General features: G+C 41.9%; 1 protein-coding gene across 1 annotated transcript; it reads right to left on the bottom strand.

Moving 5' to 3' along the window:
* Positions 1–12,314: 12,314 nt before the first annotated feature.
* LOC130835736 (translationally-controlled tumor protein-like) lies at positions 12,315–13,334 on the bottom strand. Its single transcript, XM_057707551.1, has 2 exons — positions 12,608–13,334; positions 12,315–12,518 (listed from the first exon to the last, which is right to left on the bottom strand). The coding sequence occupies exon 1, from the start codon at positions 13,302–13,304 to the stop codon at positions 12,786–12,788; it is 519 nt and encodes a 172-aa protein (XP_057563534.1). The 5' UTR covers positions 13,305–13,334; the 3' UTR covers positions 12,315–12,518; positions 12,608–12,785.
* Between the last annotated feature and the right edge of the window lie 442 nt (positions 13,335–13,776).

The following is a 13,776-nucleotide window of genomic DNA, read 5'->3' as shown; positions in this document are numbered from 1 at the left end:
CTTAGTGCTGTGGCTTCTCTTGTGGAGCATGGGCTCTAGGCTCATGGGCTTCAGTAGCTGTGGCACGCGGGCTCAACAGTTGTGGCTCACGGGCTCTATAGTGCAGGCTTAGTAGTTGTGGCTCCCAGGCTTAGTTGCTCCTCAGCATGTGGGATCTCCTGGCCCAGGGATCAAATCCATGTCCCTTGCATTGGTAGGTGGATTCTTAACCACTGGGCCACCAGGGAAATCCCTAAACAGTTGTTTAGGATGAGAACAGAAATCACAGCAAATTTTAAAGTTGAAAAATCTGACTGAAAACAAAACACTACAAAACCCAGAAAAATACCGTAATGCTTTTTATTGCTTAGCTGCCTGGTATACCTCTCTAATGCCTTTTTCACTCCTTTTTTTTTTTTTTGATTACTTACTTATTAATTGCTTCTTTGTATGACCATGGTTTTATAATATCATTTTCAACTTTTCCTTTAGCATGATTGATGGAAAATTGTTTTTGATTGATAGTTAGAAAAGTTGATTTTTGGCTTCACAACGTTATCGATCGTGTCAGGTAAATTTTAGCACTGGGAGAACCTCTCAATTTCTTTCATATATGATCTGTAGGATTTTAGGACTGTTCAAGTTTGCGCAGTAAATAATTTTCAACACTCTTTGGATTGCTGACACTCATTAATTGGGGTCGTGGGCGAGTTCCATGAAGGTAAACGGTCCTGAAGCTTAAGCCTCCTTTCCCTCTTACGCTGGCTTCTCTGGAAAATGAGTAGAAAAATGCCCACCAGGTGCCTCTCTCCCCTCACCCCTATCACTATGCAGACTGACATTGCAACCCTTGCTCAGATAAAACTAGAGCCTAGAGTGTGCGGGTGTGTGGCAGCTGTGCAGAGATTTTAAAAACTGGAATCAGGGTCCCAACTGACTTTTCTGAGTTGCTTAAAGCACTTCCAGTTAATAAGTGGATACGTTTATGTTGGATCAAGTCACTAAGCAAATGTTAGGAATGAATTAATGTTCCTGCGGTGTCACGCTCACCACGTCTGTCTCCTTGAATGAGAGGTTTTCAAACCGTGCTGCACGGACGCTTCAATTTCTACAGAGTTCTTTGGGGGACTTCTAGAAGGGAGGGGGAGGTGGTGGAGTGCCCAGAGGGGGTGGGGAGGCTCCATGGGCAGGGCTCTGCCTCTCCTACCACAACCACATTCCATCAGATTCAACTGTTTTAGCACTGAGGCTCTCCGAAAGGTTTCCACTCCATGAAAGTGTTTTGCTTAAAAGAAAAGTTTGAAAATTTTTTCCCGTCAGTTTATTTTCATCAGGAACAAGTAGTTTGCATCCCAGATTTGTGCTCTTTGCCATTTAGAAATATTATCAATTTATTTGCCAATGATTATTAGTCAAAACCCTTGCATACATGCAGTTAAATAACGTTTCCTGTTCTGTGTTTCACTATTACATGTTCGTATAATATGTATGTCAGTTCCTTTCAAGGACTGCATTATTTCTACCTTATTTTGCTTTTAGTTTTCTGTTCAAAATAGAATTGTTTGAATAAAAACAAATTGTTTCAGTTATTTAACACAGATACTCTGGGAACACCCGCAATTTCTTAGTACAGCAGAGACACATCCACTGGCTGGCATTTAATAAGTGCTGTGGTTTTGTTTTTTTTAACTTTCCTTTTCAGCTCTCAGAGTTATTCCTGTATTCACTTGAGGTTTGCCCTAGTATTTTTCTCTGGATTTCTTTATCAAGCTCTACATTTTGCCAACTCTTCCATTTAGGTGTTTGCTTTTGTAAGATAATTTGCGAATGAGAAATGACTGGCATTTTTCAGATGTTGTTTATTACTTTCGTGCTACATTTTCTTCTCTTTTTTTTATAAAGGTCATAGGACGTGTATTACCTTTCCCTCGTTCTTCTTCCTTATCTTCAAGAACTGGTCAGGAATTACATACCTTAGGCAATTAGTAAGCCAACTTGAACGAGTAGATACTTGAACAACTTGGTATTTCTGATCCCAAGTTTTCCTTCCTGGATTTTTTCTCTTCTGTGGATTCCTTGGGAGCGAATGTAAGTTCCTTCTCTTACTCTGCCCTTGCTACCTGGGAAATCCCACCCACGGCCGTTTCTCCAGCATCACACATGTGAGAATGACATCCGTTTATCTCTAAGGCTGTGTCTACTTTCCTGAGTTTGAGACCCATGTTTTTAATGGCTCATGAATTACCACCAGGAAGTCTTCCAGTGCCTCAAACAGGTGCCCAATATTAAACCCCTTTTTGCGATAAAGGATTAATTTGCCTCCACATAATGGAATAAACCATCAGGTTTTCTCTGTAACGTTACTTTCTTTTCAGGGAAGCATAATACCGGTTCCAAGAAATTCCCGTTTCAGGGTCAGCCAAATTCAAAATGGTAAGAGCAGGTTTAAAAGAAAATAGCTATTATTAGAAGTAATCTGTTATATTTGAATTGAGGTAGTCAAACCAAGTCATTACTCACTGTGATAAAGGTTTGCCAACCTTCGGGTATTGTAACAGTCAATCCTCTGGTTAGGGACCCACGCACGTGGCCAAGCTGTGTCATGAACCATATTTATAAGACTGTAAAATATGGAACATAATTTTCTCTGTTAGAAATCTGATTTTTGGGAAAAAAAATTGAAAACCTGTAGAAATATGTTCATTTTGATTGGAATTTGGAACAGAACATCTCTTCCTGAGAGACAAACTTTTATGTGTCTAAATGTCTAGACCGTGTTCATCCCTTTATAGCCATTTACTCATCACACAGAGATTTGCTAAGTGGTCTCCTGTACCAGACCAAGTTCCAGATGCTGGCAGGCCTTGGAGAACAAGACACACATTACCTTCAGGAAATCTGTGAACAAGCAAACAGACACAAAAGTGACATGACCTCAAAGAGTGGTAAGTAAGGTGAGAAGATGGAGCAGAGCAAGGGGAAGAGGTGTGACAGGCAGAAAGGGGGTGCTGTCTTCCTAAGGAGGATGCAGGCGGGACCCTCCGAGAAAGCCTCCTTTGGACAGAAGTTTGGGTGAGGCGAGAGTGAGCTCTGCAGAGATCTGGGGGAAGAGCATTCCAAGTGAGGAAAGAGCAAGTCTATAATCCCAGAGACAGAAAGGGGCTTGGCCTATTAAGCAGGGGTTCTTCACGGAGGGGTCCATGGATAGAATCAGAGGTCCCTGAATGCGAATGGCGGAAAAATTACATCACTATTTTCACTAACTTCTAACTGATATGCAGCATTTCCTCCGCTAATGAATAGAGGCAAAGAAACTGCAGGAGTAGGAGCAGCTTCTGTGACTCTGTTGCCAATAGAAATCACAGACGTTTTCACATCACGTTACAGTTGCGACGGATATTTGCAAATGTCCTTCGTGCTCATCACAACTTCAAAATTATGAGTTATCAGGGCTGCTGCTCGATCCTGTTATTTAGCGTGTGGGTGAAGAAGCACAAGTCTGATCTTTAATATTCTGACAACCGTATTTCAACGTAATACTATCTTTTGTAATCTTATACGGTTTCTTTTATGCATTGAAAAACTTTCCCCTGAGGGGTGACCCATAGGCTTTCCCAGACTGCCGAAGGGGTCCATGGCGTGGAAAAGGTTAAGAACTCACGTGTTAGAGGAAAGCAAGAAGGCCAGTGTGACGGGAGTGCAGTCGCTCGTAGCGGAGCCGGATCGGGTGGGTGGGGACAAGGTCATGAGTGCTGGATGGGCCACAACGGAGGGCTGAGGTGCTATGTTAAGGGCAGCGGGAAGTTATGGGGGGCGTCCGAGTGGAGAGGCAACATGATCTGATTTAAGTATTGGGCCACTCTGGCTGCTGAGTGGGAAAAAGATTGTGGAGGTGAAGAGTGGCGTCCTGGAGACCCTAAAAAGCCAGCGCAGGTGGGAGGTGATGGTAGAGGCAGAGGTGGTGAAAGACATCACGATTCTGAATGTATTTTGAAGATAGAACCGACAGAATTTGGTGGAATATGGGTGTGTGAGGGGAAAGACTTTTAGGTTTAGAGCAAATGGGTGACTAGTGGTGACACTTCTCAGGATGGAGAAGGCTGGGGAGGAGTAGGTTTGGGAGTGGGGAGTGAAGTGGCTGTGAAACCAAGAGTTCCTTCTTGAACATGTTGAATTTGAAATGCCTACTAGTCACCCACATGGAGGGGCTGAGTTGAGAGTTGGGTAGGAGTGAGGGGCTTGGAAAGGGGATGAGGGCTAGAGAACTACATTTGAGGGGCCTGTGTATACAGTACATCCGTAAAGTTGTGGGACAGGATGAGATCATCCAAGAAGAGACTGTATCTAGTGCTCTGGAGGGCAAAGTTTTGAGGTTTGAAGAGAAGGAAGAAGCTGGCAAAGCTGACTGTAAAGCAGCAGCTAGTGTGGTGGGAAGATAGTATGGATGTTTAAAGAAATACTGAGAAAAAAAAAAGAAATACTGAAAAAGAATTTCGTTGAAAAGATCCATGGACCCCAATGTTCATAGTGTCACTGTTTACAGTAGTCAAGACAGGGAAGCAACATAAGTGTCCATTGACAGATAAATGGATAAAGAAGATGTGGTACATATATACACAAGGGAATACTACTCAGCCATAAAAAGAAATGAAATTATGCCATTTGCAGCAACATGGATGGACTTAGAGATGATCATACTAAGTGAAATAAGTCAGAGAGAGACAAATATCTATCATATGATATCACTTATATATGGAATCTAAAATATGATACAAATGAATTTATTTACAAAACAGAAACAGACTCACAGATGTAGAAAACAAACTTATGGTTACCAAAGGGGAAAGGGAGGGGTAGGGATAAATTAGGAGTTTGGGATTAACAGATACAAACTACTGTATATAAAATAGATAAACGACAAGGTCCTACTGTACAGCACAGGGAACTATATTCAATATCTTATAATAAACTATAATGGAAAAGCATGTGAAAAAGAACATCTATATGTGTGTATATATATATGTGTGTATATATATAACTGAATCACTTTGCTGTGCACATGAAACTAACACAACATTGTAAATCAACTATCCTTCAATAAAAAAAAGAAATAATTTTAATTAGAAACTGTGCCTTATTATTGTACTTAAAATACCTAATTTTGTAACACAGATAACAGAGGAGCAGAGTTTGCTGCAACTCCAAGGACTCCACCTGAAACCATGGTTCAGCCATGGACAAGGTTCTGGATTTAAGGACGTGAAGTACAGACCATGGCTGGCCTTCAAGCATTTTATGTTCTCGGGCAAGTTGTTTGGCCACTTTGTTCTCTTTCTCTCTCTTTTTTTTTTTCCTGTCTATAACTTGAAATCCATACCGCTGACCTATTTCCCAAGGAAATTGTGAGAAAAATCTCACAGAAGAGCCAATGCACCACAATTTGCTTTACAATTTCAAGGTGTTAAGCCTCAGGGTGGGGTTTTACCCAGTTCTCGGGCTCAGTATGACTCATTCGGACCCTGAGAGCACCAGTCTGAGCCTTTATTATGCGACACAAATAGGCCCTGTTCTAGATTAAAATGTGGGAGAACAATTGGTCTTGAGCTGCTTTATGTCTTTTTAAGGCACTTCTGGCCTCACTGTGTCCGACTCAAGTGGATCTCCTGAACCTAACTTTTGCAAGGGTCTCACAGGCGGACCACCTTTCCCAAATCTCTTCCCTCGAGATGTGGAAAGGCTTCCTGTTCCCTGGGGACTGTGCCTCAGAGATGCACGCGACCTATGCTCTGTCCTACATCCATCGCCACAGGCACAGGGCCTGTGGGAATTGTGGGAACAATTCAGTCCTTAACGGGGGGAGAGTGGACTTGTCTTGGACTTGTCTCCACTCTTGGCCTTGTCTCCTCCCTCTTCCCATGGTCTGGAACTCGGGGTGTCCCCCGGTGCTGCCTCTTCCCTGTGTGTGGCTGACCCCAGCCTCTTCCAGCTGTGCCAACCTTTCCCAAGTCACAAGAAACAGGGATGGGAAGATCTTTGGACTAGAGTTAAAGACCTGGATTCCGGTTCTGTGCCACTCCAACCCTTGAGCAGGTCACTTCAACCCTGAGTGTTACTTTCCACTTGAGAAAAACACATGGTTTAGATGCACGTTAATGTCCTCATCACTCAACAAAACCAGTCTGATGTGAGGGACCAAACCTCGGTAAAATGTTAGTGGGTACTAACTGGGCTAATATATTTCCTCTTTCAGGTCACATTTTTGAAGTTTACCTTGGGTGCCCTGAGAAATTTTGTCTTCCCTTCTTCCAAAGTATTTATTTCAATATTGATTGCATGTAAATATTGAGGCAGGCCCATGGCAGTATACTACTTCAGGTAGTTCAGTCTTCAGTAGCCCTCAAACCACCTTCTCCGCTTACATCAATTGACAGTCCTGACTGTGAGAATCAGTGATTTATTAATTTTTTTATAATTACAGATACTTTTATTTTTTATTTTTCTGGCTAGGCCAAATGGCACAACTTGTAGGATCTTAGTTCCCCTACCAGGGATCAAACCCATGCCCTCTGCATTGGAAGTGCAGCGTCTTAACCACTGGACTGCCAGAGAAGTCCCTGAGGACCAGTTATTTAAATGGAAGGGATTTGGGGATAGGTCAGTGAGAACAATCGAGTAGAGTAGCATTATGCTTCAGGCCCATAGGGTACATCTGATTCCAGAGATCGTTTGATGGAAAAATGAAAGACTGTAGTTAACTGATTGTGAACCCTGCCCCCGCCACTGGCCGAAGAATAACCATCCCAGGTTCCTCCCCCGTGGAGGAGGGTGGAGAGTCAAGATAATAGGAAAGTCGGGCTTCCTAGGTAGTGCAGTGGTTGAGAATCACCTGCCAATGCAGGGGACACGGGTTCGATCCCTGCTCCAGGAAGATCCCACATGCTGCGGAGCAACTAAGCCCGTGTGCCACAACTACTAAGCCTGCGCTTTAGAGCCCGTGAGCCATAGCTATTGAGCCCACGTGCTGCAACTACTGAAGCCCATGTGCCTAGAGCCAGTTCTCCACAACAAGAGAAGCCACAGCAATGAGGAACCCGTGCACCGCAAGGAAGAATAGCCCCCAATCACCAGAACTAAAAAAAGAAAGCCCGCACACAACGACAAAAAAAAGACCCAACATAGCCAATTAAAAAAAAAAAAAAAAAAAAGATAATAGCAAAGTCATCACCAGACATCACACCTGTATTCTAGCTCCCAGAGGGCAGAAAGGATCCTCGGGTCTCTGCTAAATCCAGAGGCATATCCTAGGTCTTCAGAGGCTGCCTGCCCCAGTGTCAGCACATAAGAGGAAACACATCAAAGCAAGGATTTGTAGGTCCCACCATTACCTTTCCCTCTGCATCTCCAGAACCATCGAGGAATCATCTTGGCACACGATGACTCCAGTAGCCTTTTAAAGACTGGATTGTGGGGACTTCCCTGGTAGAGCAGTGGTTAAGAATCCACCTGCCAATGCAGGGGACACAGGTTTGATCCCTGGTCCGGGAAGATCCCACATGCCATGGAACAACTAAGCCCCTGTGCCACAACTACTGAGCCTACTCTCTATAGCCTGAGAGCCACGACTGCTAAGTGCATATGCTACAAATACTGAAGCCTGGGTGCCTAGAGCCTGTGCTTTGCAACAAGAGAAGCCATCACATTGAGAAGCCCAAGCACCACAACAAAGAGTAACCCCCATTCGACACAACTAGAGAAAGCCCATGTGCAGCAATGAAGACCCAACACAGCCAAATAATAATAATAATAATAATAATAATAATAATAAAATCAATTAATCAATCAGTCAATCAAATGAATGGGGAAGGAGGAAGAATATTTTTTTAATTCTTAAAAAAAAAAAGACTGGATTGTGGTGCCATTTCCAAATGTACAAATGGTCTAGAGAGAAGCCCCATTGAGGAGAATGGGGAGAAAACGTCACCACACTCCCATTCTTCAAGGCCTGGCAGAAGACCAGCAGGCAGAATTGTAGAGCACTGAGCAGCGTCCTTGGGGAGAAATAAGACATCAACCACCTCACTGGCTTTGCATTTTGGAGAGTCCAAGATCAGACAAAGGGTGCCTGAGAAATAAGATAGATCACTTTAATATTCAGTTCTCCAAAATATCTACAATTTAATTAAACAACAGAGTTGATCTTGGCGCTCTTGAGGAGCTCTTTTTAATTAAACTTTGCATTTCTTCTCTCTGCTCTGTGGAGGCATTCCAGGGTAGCATTTGACTTTGAATGAGCAGTCATTTTGGCCACCCACGATGGTTCGGAAAAGCCCCACTGCTGAGTTAACAGAATTCTTAAATGTGAATATCAGTGACTCTTCATTTTCACCCATATTCAGAAATTTAAGTCTCATGTTATTTTATTTATTATTTTGTGGACTGTCTGCAAAATATCTGACTCTACGTAGAACTCATATGTTGAGTAAGTTTCAGTCAAATTTCAGTCCTTTCATCTATAAAATGATGTCACAATTCTCACTCTTTTTAAAATAATTAATTAATTAAACTATTTAATTTTTGATTGTGCTGGGTCTTTGTTGCTGTGCTGGGGCTTTCTCTAGTTGTGGTGATTTGGCGCTACTCTTTATTGCGGTGGTTTCTTTTGCTGTGAAGCAAGAGCTCTAGGCTCACAGGCTTCAGTAGTTGCGGCTCGTGGGCTCAGTAGTTGTGGCGCATGGGCTTTGTTGCTCCGTGGCATGTGGGATCTTCCCAGACCAGGGATCGAGTGCATGTCCCCTGCATTGGCAGGTGAATTCTTAACCACTGCGCCACCAGGGAAGTCCCACAATTCTCATTTTTTTTCCCCTTCAGATCTTTATTGGAGTATAATTGCTTTACACTGTTGTGCCAGGTTCTGCTGTACAACAAAGTGAATCAGCTGTATTTATATGTATATCCCTATATCCTCTCCCTCTTGAGCCTCCCTCCCACCCTCCCTATCCCACCCCTCTAGGTCATCACCAAGCATCGAGTTGATCTCCCTGTGCTATGCCGCAGCTTGCCACTAGCCATCTGTTTTACATTTGGTAGTGTGTATATGTCCCAGCTTCTCCTTCCCCCTCTGGGTCCTCAATTCCATTCTCTACGTCTGCGTCTTCACTCTTGCCCTGCCACTAGGTTCATCAGTACCATTTTTTTAGATTCCCTATATATGCGTTAGCATACAGTATTTGTTTTTCTCTTTCTGACTTACTTCACTCAGTATGACAGACTCTAGTCCACCCACCTTACTACAAATAACTCAATTTTCTTTCTTTTTATGGCTGAGTAATATTCCATGGTATATATGTGCCACATCTTAATTCTCACTCTTAATGCAAAATTATTTTACATTTTGGGTGAGGACATGACCAAAAAAAAAAATGCTCATGTCAATGTGTGTGACATAACATCTAAAGGATAGTAGCCAGAATTCATGGGAGTTGGAATATCAATCACCCTGCACAAAACTGAGGATGCTACCACTGTAGAAATTGCTTGTAAAGTTGCAAAAGTATCAATTTTAAGAATTAGAGTGGTGAGAATCCCATCAGGATAAAAAGGACATCAAATTATTATGTAGACATTATTCTCATAAACTACTCATGTTCCAACTAGAAAAGGGCTTTGTACACATTGCGGAAAACTGATTGACAGGTAAGAAAGAGAGGATGAGATGAGGAAAGATGGGTGAATGGAGATGGATAGTGTGGTACTTGCCTTCCTGTAATACTGACTCTAAAAATTTGAAACTATGTGACCATTTTCTGCTCTGTAAAAACATACTTCACAAAGAAACCCCCTGTATTCAGCTGAATTCTCTACACATGTATATATAATCCAAATGTCTCCATCTAAACTCTTAGAAAAAAAAATGAGTCAGAACAGCATAGATTTCAGATTGGAAAAAAAATACATCAAAGTAATTCAGATTATTAAAATCCAGGATCAACCATGATGGGGTTGAAAAATACTGTAACCTTCCCAACAAATTTTGTTATAGAATGTTCTTTTAGAGTGTGGCAAAACAAACTCCTAAAACTGATCTCCAGAATTTTTTAAAAATAATTTGCAACATGGGAAGTCTGGGAAAAGTCTTTTTTGCTCTACTGTAAGCATTACCATGTTGTGCTTTGGGAAACTTCATTTATTTTACAGCTAATGATAAGTATGTCAGAAGTAATTGCATTATAATGTATACATAAGAAACAAGAAATTTTAAGTTGGGAAGGACCAAGAGGGTTTTCAAAGCTGAGGTTCTTCTTTTTGAATACAACCACATGATTCATATGTCTTTTTTCTTCTCCATATGAAAGTAAAGTAATTCTAGTTGCTCTGTGTTTCTGTCTTTGAGGGTTTGCTTCTAATAACTAGTTATAAACAATTTAAATTTTTTTCTTTTTTTTATTCCTATGGGAAAACAATGGCCTCTCTCTAGCATGCTCTGCTTCAAAACTGACTAATGTCAAGATTATCTATATCGTTAATGAACACAAGTGGCTTGAAATGTTATACAGGGAAATCTGTTCCTCTTAAGAGCAAGATCAGAAACGTAGCAACAGAGAAGATAAACCCATTTGCAATAACAAATGAACAACCATGGAAGAAAAGAGCTGAGATCTCTTTCTAGCACCAAACAAGGAAGAAGTTAAAGGAAAATAACTATTTTTAGTCCTACAACCTGAAGTATAAAATAGATCCTGAGCCTCACTTCCACAATAATTTCCTAAACTTTTGGAAAATGGGCTTTTTAAGCAGGGCGTGCTGAATGCACAGATACAATGGACTTTACTACGTAGATGTAATCGATGTTAGATTACTGACCAACATCTTTAGCTAGTGGAGGATCTGGGTAGCATTATTTTATACAAGTCAAAGCCCGTTAAAAATAAACTCCAAGGTCAAATAACAAAATACATGTGAAAAATATTTTGAATGTTAAAAATGCAAGGCCAATGTAAGAAAGTATTATGTTATGACAGATATAGGAAGAGCATATGACTGGGGCTTAGGACTCATTTTTATTTTATTATTTTTTTTAAAGATTATTTATTTATTTATGTATTTATTTTTGGCTGCGTTGGGTCTTCATTGCTGCACCTGTGCTTTCTCTAGTTGTGGAGAGTGGGGGCTACTCTTCATTGTGGTGCATGGTCTTCTAATTGTGGTGGCTTTTCTTGTTGCAGAACATGGGCTCCAGGCAGGTGGGCTTTGTTAGTTGTGGCACGTGGGCTCAATAGTTGTGGCTCGGGGTCTCTAGAGCGCAGGTTCAGTAGTTGTGGCTCTCGGGCTTAGTTGCTCCTCGGCACATGGGATCTTCCCAGACCAGGGATCGAACCCATGACTCCTGCATTGGCAGGTGGATTCTTAACCACTGAGCCAGCAGGGAAGACCCGGGACTCAGGGAAGTTCCAGGACTCAGGGAAGTTCCAAGGATGTTTATTCTAAATAAAAATAACCAGTACATTTATCCTTTGCCATTGAATTTGAAGAAAGAGAAAGAGAGGAGAAAAGAAATTGAAATTTGTATTAGTCAGGACTCTGTTTTCAGATAACAGAAACAATTTAAACTAACTTAAGCAAGAAGGGAATTTTTTTTTCAGATCTTTATTGGAGTATAATTGCTTTACACCGTTGGGCCAGTTTCTGCTGTACAACAAAGTGAATCAGCTGTATTTATACATATATCCCTGTATCCCCTCCCTCTTGAGCCTCCCTCCAACCCTCCCTATCTCACCCCTCTAGGTCATCACTGATTATCGATCGTCACCGACCCTCCCTGTGCTATGCAGCAGCTTCCCACTAGCTATCTATTTTACATTTGGTAGTGTATATATGTCAATGCTACTCTCTCACTTCATCCCAGCTTCTCCTCCTGCCCCTTGTCCTCAAGTCCATTCTCTACAACTAGATCTTTATTCTTGCCCTGCCACTGGGTTCATCAGTACCATTTTTTTAGATTCCATATATATGCATTAGCATACAGTATTTGTTTTTCTCTTTCTGGCTTACTTCACTCTGTATGACAGACTCTAGGTACATCCACCTCACTACAAATAACTCAATTTTGTTCCTTTTTATGGCTGAGTAATATTCCATTGTATATATGTGCCACATCTTCTTTATCCATTCATCTCTTCCTGGGCATTTAGGTTGCTTCCATGTCCTGGCTATTGTAAATAGTGCTGCAATGAACATTGGGGTCCATTATCTTTTTGCTGGTTTGTTTGTTTGTTTTTCCAACTGTGTTGCTTTTTATTCTTTTGGTCATCTCTTCCAGAGTTAACTACTTCCATTTTTAGGTGATGAAATGTGTAAGAAATCCACTTCAAGTGTTGGCACTGCTTATGAGCATGGTCTTTCCCTTTACTCCAACTCAATTACTTCTGATTCTTGTTTATATTCCAAGTCCCGGAAGTGGTTTTCACTGCAGAAGTTATCTGAAGATGGTCTTACGTTTTCTAGCAGTGGTCTACAACCAGGCTCTAGCTTCTCCAGGAAGGCTACACAGGATGGATTTAGATACTACATATTAAACTAAGAGGCATTCTCTCAATTGAGTTTAAATGCATTTTGTTTTTAGACAACCTACATGACATGTTTTTCTTTCTCAAAAACAACGCCTCCACTCCAAACAAATCAACGTCAAAATGAAGAGCTCAAGATGCCATCAGTCCCATTTGTTTAAGTCCTGGTGTTGTGTGGATGGAAAGCAACAACCAGCCAGTTATGATGAGCAGGTGATAGATCCAAAGTAACAGCCACATTTGTTAACATGTTTCCATTTCTAAACCATCCTTAAAGAAAATCATATATGGGGTCACACCATCCTCACGGTAGTCCAGCAGAGCAACCATGCCATCTGGATTCATGTTTTCACCAATAAAGAACTGATAGTTTTTGAAATTAGCAAGGATGTGCTTGATTTGTTCTGCAGCCCCTGTCATAAAAGGTTTTACTGTTTCTGGTCTCTGTTCTTCAAGCTTTCCTTTGATTGACTTCATGTGATCTTTGATGTACTTCTTGTAGGCTTCTTTTGTGAAGCTGGTTTCCTGCAAGTGATGGTTCATGACAATATCGACACCAGTGACTACTGTGCTTTCCGTACCTTCGCCCTCAGGGCCTTCAGCGGAGGCATTTCCACCAACGAGAGAGTCATCAATGTTACCCTCTGTCCTACTGACCATCTTCCCCTCCACCTCCAGACACAGCCCGTCCGTGACCTCCCGGATCTTGTAGATGTCGGAGAACATCTCATCACGGCTGATGAGGTCCCGGTAGATGATCATGATGGCGACTGGAGGGAGACGTCGGTGGCGCTACCTCACTAGGAGCCCAGAGCTCAGAGCGAGCGCGGTGCAGCCGGAGCGGCGCTCGGGGGGAGGGGGGAGCGGGCGGAAAAACACATGTATCTTTTTGAATTCTGGTTTTCTCAGGGTATATGCCCAGGGATTGCTGGGTCATATGCTAGTTCTGTTTTTAGTTTTTTATGGAATCTCTATACTGTTTTCCATAGTGGTTGTACCAATTTACATTCCCACCACCAGTGCAGGAGGGTTCACTTTTCTCCACACCCTCTCCAGCATTTATTGTTTCTAGATTTTTTGATGATGGCCATTCTGAGTGGTGTGAGGTGATATCTCATTGTGGCTTTGACTTGCATTTCTCTAATGACTAGTGATGTTGAGCATCTTTTCATATGTTTGTTGGCCATCTGTATGTCTTCTTTGGAAAAATGTCTATTTAGGTCTTCTGCCCATT

Source organism: Hippopotamus amphibius, chromosome 14, assembly GCF_030028045.1.
Source record: "Hippopotamus amphibius kiboko isolate mHipAmp2 chromosome 14, mHipAmp2.hap2, whole genome shotgun sequence".
In the NCBI taxonomy this organism is placed as follows: domain Eukaryota; kingdom Metazoa; phylum Chordata; class Mammalia; order Artiodactyla; family Hippopotamidae; genus Hippopotamus; species Hippopotamus amphibius.
The sequence above is the reverse complement of the archived record's forward strand: the minus strand, read 5'-3'. Positions and strand labels throughout refer to the sequence as shown.

What these genes read in the sequence shown, in the direction of transcription:
- LOC130835736 (XM_057707551.1), bottom strand. Translation starts at nt 13,304, where the DNA reads ATGATCATCTACCGGGACCTCATCAGCCGTGATGAGATGTTCTCCGAC.